Source organism: Podarcis bocagei (genome assembly GCF_964188305.1).
Source record: "Podarcis bocagei genome assembly, chromosome: 13".
Taxonomy (NCBI): domain Eukaryota; kingdom Metazoa; phylum Chordata; class Lepidosauria; order Squamata; family Lacertidae; genus Podarcis; species Podarcis bocagei.
In genome coordinates, this window is record NC_138138.1 from 34,734,606 (window position 1) to 34,740,811 (window position 6,206).

At 39.4% G+C, this 6,206-nt stretch overlaps 1 protein-coding gene across 1 annotated transcript in view; it reads right to left on the bottom strand.

The window, feature by feature from the left end:
- Positions 1-6,110, bottom strand: part of LOC308571803 (vomeronasal type-2 receptor 26-like) — a gene marked incomplete at its 3' end in the record, with an annotated part of 55,337 nt that extends 49,227 nt beyond the window's left edge. The window contains exons 1-4 of the mRNA XM_081167426.1: positions 5,255-6,110; positions 3,776-4,003; positions 2,855-2,981; positions 1,376-1,446 (exon numbers count right to left, since the gene is read on the bottom strand). Coding sequence (XP_081023552.1) covers positions 1,376-1,446; positions 2,855-2,981; positions 3,776-4,003; positions 5,255-6,094 — 1,266 coding nt within the window. The 5' untranslated portion in view covers positions 6,095-6,110. The remainder of the gene's footprint in view (positions 1-1,375; positions 1,447-2,854; positions 2,982-3,775; positions 4,004-5,254) is intronic.
- Positions 6,111-6,206: the final 96 nt, after the last annotated feature.

The window sequence follows — 6,206 nt, forward strand, 5'->3', positions numbered from 1 at the left end:
TCTTGTACTCAGGTTTCAATAATTGAAACTGATACTGTACAGATGGAACAGACAGTGTGCTGGACCTCTCCATTTGGACTCCCTGTGCAGTTAAATTACAGCTCTATAGGGAAATCTGGAGGCAGTGAAACTGACAAGCGACAACATATCATCATAAACATACAGTGGTACCTCGGGTTACAGACGCTTCAGGTTACGGATGCTTCAGGTTATAGACTCTGCTAACCCGGAAATAGTACATCGGGTTAAGAACTTTGCTTCAGGATGAGAACAGAAATCGTGCGTCAGCGGCACGGCAGCAGCGAGAGGCCCCATTAGCTAAAGTGGTACCTCAGGTTAAGAACAGTTTCAGGTTAAGAAAGGACCTCCAGAATGAATTAAGTTCTTAACCCAAGGTACCACTGTATTAGGAACCTCAATGGATATAGGAGGCTCTCTAATTCATACACTTACCCTGCATGAAACGAGGGCAATGAAAATAGGTGTGTGTGGGGGGGGGAGCTACGGCACTTGTTCTAATGCCTGAATAGGGTTAAATATATCTTCATGCTTTCTTTCTTATTAGCTGTTCCCTGTTGTTCAGCTCAGGCCTCAACACAATAATGAAAAATTTTGGGGCAAAGATGCAACTTAACAGTCCAGCACTGGAGGCCAAGATAGAAAAGATCTCCACAGCAACTAGGTATTTACCCTTGGAGCTCAGGTAGGCTGGAACAAAGGATAGCCAAACACTGCAAAAGACCAACATGCTGAAAGTGATGAATTTGGCTTCATTGAAACTGTCAGGTAACTTCCTGGCAAGGAAAGCCACAATGAAACTGATAATTGCCAGGAAGCCCATATAGCCCAAAACACAATAAAACATAGTTACTGAACCCTCGTTACATTCCAGGACAATTTCCTCCGTTACTGACCACATGTCAACATCTGGAAATGGGGGAGAGGTTACTATCCACACAGCACAAATGCCTGCTTGAAGAAGGGTGCAGAAAAGAACAAAGAAGGAAGCAAGTCTTTTCCCCACCCACTTCCTCATCCTAGATCCAGGTTTAGTGGCCATAAAAGCTAGAAGCACAGTGATGGTTTTAGCCAGCACACAAGAAACAGCCCCTGAAAAGATGATGCCAAAAGCAGTTTGTCGGAGGAGACATGTCATCTCCCCAGGCTGGCCAATGAATAGTAATGCACAGAGGAAGCAGAGCAGGAGAGAGCAAAGGAGAGTGTAGGTGAGATTGCGATTGTTGGCCTTGACAATGGGAGTGTCACTGTGCTTCATAAACATTCCTAGCACCACAGCTGTGATCAAAGAAAAAGAAAGGACCAAAAAGGTAAAACTGATTCCCAAAGGTTCTGTGTAAGACAAAAATGTAATGACCTTAGGAATACAGAAATCTTGTCTGTTGCTTGGATAGGTTTTGTCCGTACATGTAGAACAGTCGTTCATGTCTGAAAAACAAATTAGGTAACCACAATTTTACATACAAGCCAAACATATTGTAACTCTTTATCTTATAAGGTTTTTAAAAAAACCAATTCTTATTAGGGAATCCTTTTAAGGTCAATCCTTTGAAATGTGTCCAGTTAGGAGATGGTGGAGTAGGTTACCATTCATTAACTAGCATCCTCATGAAGGTATTATGTTCTTTCGAACAACATATTTATTTATGTATTTATCATTTCCTTTGTTCATTCCTGAGGCTTTTCTCATTTTGTTTTGAAGTGGAATAAGTGGTATGCAATTGATATGGCACTTCCGCTCACGTTATGTAACATTGATGGAGGAAAGGAGTCACATAAGGAATAATGTTCCACAAGCGAATATCCCAGCACAGAAGTTTGTAGCTATCCAACAACATGCTAAGAATAATTTTCACGAGCTGTTAAGTAACAGGATAGGCAGCACAACAAAACTATGCTCAAATGTTTGCATGAATGCTTCTAAGGGGATTCAACAGAATGTACTTAGAAACCCCCTTCAGCCATTCATGCCAAATACTTAAAGATCTGAAGAGGAGTCCACGCATCTAGAGGTTGAGGGTGTGAATGCCCATGCACTCCCATACCTCCATCCATAGTTTCAGCCCAGTTTCAGGTTAATGCCCAAACACGGCTCAACACAATCCCTTATTTTGTAGTATTGAACACCTCCTGCCTACCTTTACTGGTTGTCAGAGGGAACTATTGGTGAAAGCCATTGTGAATGGCTAGATCTCTAAAGTTTGCCCATTTCATTTGACCAGCTCTATTTATCTAATGCCAAAATCTCCAGTCTCAAGCAACCAGCTTGTTTCTATGCATTTATTTGTGTTTGCTTTCCTATGTATTCTATGTATTATTTAGTGGGGACTGGATGCAGAATCGGTGACTTGCAGACAGGATGACCCAATTCACTCATATCTGCACAAGATTCCGCCTCCCCTGAACACATGTGATCCTTTTTTACCTAATGATTGTAGACTGGCTGGTGAATGAATATTCCATTTAGATACTACAATTGACAGTTATTTTATATGAAATTTATTTTGACTTAAAGTAACACGTGAGCATATAACAGGTGTGAGAGAATAACTGATAGCACCGCAAAGCAAGTCCAATACATGTCAAACAAGGTTTGCTAGAAAACAATTTTCACAACATTCATTGCAATATTTAAATATACATTTTTTTACGCTACCCTAATGAAGGTCTGGTGTTTGAAATATGTTGGGATTTATGTTTATGCAATTTGGATAAATAAATTAGTCTGCTGCATCCTCCTCATTCTCCTTTGTTTTTGCTTTGTGATGCTGCACTTTGATGTGTCCTCTTCATTATGGCCAAATTACACGATAACTTTACACAGCATATTTCTTACCCTCCAGCTCTGAAAACTTCCCTTCTGGACATGGGATGCAATCATAGCAGCAAAATGGCTCCCCCTCTTTCATTTTCTTGCTAGAACCAGGATGGCAACTCTCACTACATACAGAAAGAGGCTTAACCTAATCAAGAAATGAAAGAGCAGAATGTTAATCTTGAGAAAAATCAATTTAGATCCACACAGATATAGATGTAAATCTATATATCTATCTATATGTATATATATATATCCACCTATATACATCTATATGTACATATATATTGTAACTGAAAATGAATCTTGAACCATTGTTGAATACCTTAATCAAACACCACCATGTTAAGGTTGAATATCATAGGAGCATGATGGTGCATTCAATGACCTATGTGCATCCATCCAATTGCCAATAGACTGGGAAAGGAGGCCTATAACTAGGTCTGACAGATCATCCACCCATTTGCAATATTTTGTATGCTACCATGGATTTTCAAATGCTACCATGGTGCTATGGGATTAAGACATGGAAGAAATTATGTTGCATGTATTTAATTTATGCCACTGTGCTAATGCTGGAAATTGTAGACGTGTGTTAGTATTGTCTAGGGGATTTCCACCCAATTATCCATTATAATGAGGCATGTGTGGTAGTCACCCTCTACCTAGTTTCGGTCTTTCAAATATTACCTCAGTGCTGTGATGTTAAAACATGCAAACATATCTTCAAAAAGGTTGCCCATCCCAGCTGTAGATGCTAAACAGTATTTTCCCACATTTTAAGACTTCAACCTAGTATGAAAAACAGAATGCTTGTCTGAAGCCTAGTAAATCTGGGCACAAATGAATAGGTATCAGACATGATGACTTGGGAAGGAGATTGGGGGGAGGGGTCTGATGTTGCCCAGAACAGTACAATGTCACGTAATCTGAAGACCTTACCTGTTTAAACCAATGGGGCCATTCTATGACAGTTTCATTGATGGTGAATGCTTGGTCTGGTGAAACTTGTGGATCAATCTTCCCAACTTTCACCCTATGAAAGGATCGGTTTGAAGAAAAAATCCAGTTTATAATATCATATCCAGCGATTAACTCCCCATTCTGGTCTAAAGAAACCTTATCACCAGAGCTGTTGTTAAAGGAAACACCTCTGAGATAGTGATGGAGCTAGATTGAAAAAGCAAACACAAAAGTTTAGGTAAGGCTGTGATTAGACAACAGTGTTCTGGATCTTTCAGAGTATAAGACCATTGTCTCTTTGTCAAAACTGTTTTCATTTTTTTTCCCCAGACCAACAATTTCATAGACCATAGTTGGGGAACTTCCAGCCCAATACCTATTGGATCCTGCATGGATCTGAGTTAGACCCATAAGGTCGTTTCCAGAAATCACATCCACCCGCCCCACACCTGAGGTCATATGTGATGTCAGGTGTGGGGCCCTAATGTGGCACTCCTGACTGGTCATTGGCAAGGGAGGTTTGCTGACATCACTAAGCAGTTGATGGTTGGTGATTGCAACTTTGGAAGGATCTGCTGTGCTACTGAGCTCCTCACACTGACTTCACTAGCAGAGCTAACCCCAGCCGTAAGCAGGTCTTAAAGTAACCACCTATCACTTGACAGATGGTGAGGTCAAGTCTGCTGTATTGGCTTAACTACCAAGTTGCCAATAGCCAGATCCAGTTCCTTCCCCCTGCCGTGGATAATAAAACAATACTTTTTCATATTTGAAAGTTTATAAGTTTCAGCTAAATGGTACCTTATAGAGAATGGAGCCTTTCAGTATTGCATTGCCTATTCAGTGTAGGAATCCAGAAAAAAATGAAAGAGAAATGGGAATAAAAGGAATGGTATGTTTTTCTTTTTCAGTGCTTGGAATGAACCAGTTCATAAAATTCAAATAAAATTTGAATTAAGTTCATTCTGGGTAGAATTCTAAAGTATTTCTATTTCATCTTCAAGCTCATTTTCTTGCATATGTTTTTGACTCTTCATACAATTTGAGTCTTTAAGTTTAAAGATAATAATCACACGGGGAAATAAATTAAACTGCTCACATTCCACTGTGCATGTTTTGAAGTTTTCTTAGTGTGTTAAAAAATATTATATACTTAATCACAGCAGCTTGTATCATTCTGAATTCAAGGATCATTTGAATGAATCTGAATTGAATAGTAAACTGAATGTAAACAGAACTAGTTCATTTTGTAAAGGGTCTAAGGTGAACTGGAATTAAGTTTATGGACATGTGGAACTGGAACTCTTAAAATAATTATTATTTATCAATTTATTATTAAAAGTAAATGTTCTGAGCTTTGGTCTTTTTAAAAGAGTCATGGGTATTTCTAGCACACGTGGAAAGGAATAAATATTAAAAATGGAGCAAGCAATGTAACCTTTTGCCCCCCCCCATTACCTGCCACAACTTTAGATTTGGAAACTTCAGTCCTCCATCAACAGCCATTGTTCGATATTTGTGTCTAGATGAGGACATTGCATTTAACGCATGGGCCACGGCATACACACTATTGTAGATGCTGTAGCTATGGCCAGTCATGCTCATTTCAAAAAATGGCCCAGGAAGATCGCTCAGCTTCTCTTCCCCTGTACAAATATCCCCATCCACATTGCTCATCGCTGAATTTGGAAATACACAGCTGAATGCATGTTGCCAGAAGTGTCTGATAAAACCATCACCTTTGGTTTCAAGAGGTTTTCTACTGTCAATAAATTTGTGAAATCCTGGTGGGTTATTGGAATGAATTGTGAAAGACAGAACACCATGAAGGATGTCTGTATCCCAGGTCCTTTGATAAGCAATGGAAGTCAGCTCCATCTGGGCTGTTACTATCCACACTATGCCTTTCTGTTTATTTGTCATGTGCTCTTGCCCTGATAGATATGGAAACCATCTCAAAAACATAATAGTATGAGATTCTCCATAAACCACTACTACATTGGATTTGCTGTCAATAATGTTATCATGTAGCTTTGCTCCCTGATTGAACATGTCATTAATTTCAGTGAAAATCATATGTGTGTGACTTTTTTCTATGAAGGCAAAGCAGATACCACTTTGAGTAAACTCTGGAACCACAGTTTGTAGAAATCTATCTCCATATTCATCATTAGAGGTAAGGATCCCAATCCACGTCCACCTGAAATGCAGGAGCAAAGAGAGAATCCCTGCATACTGCCAGTCTTCCTTGGGGGCCATCTGGTAGAAGGAAAGCCCTGGTGTTTTATCATTCATCATTGGAGGAGGGCCATAAATAAGCTAAAGATAGATGTGGAGGGGAAGAGAAGATAATAGCAATCATTTCATGCTTCCAAGTGTTGAAAGTAATTCACAAATAACATATCAGTAA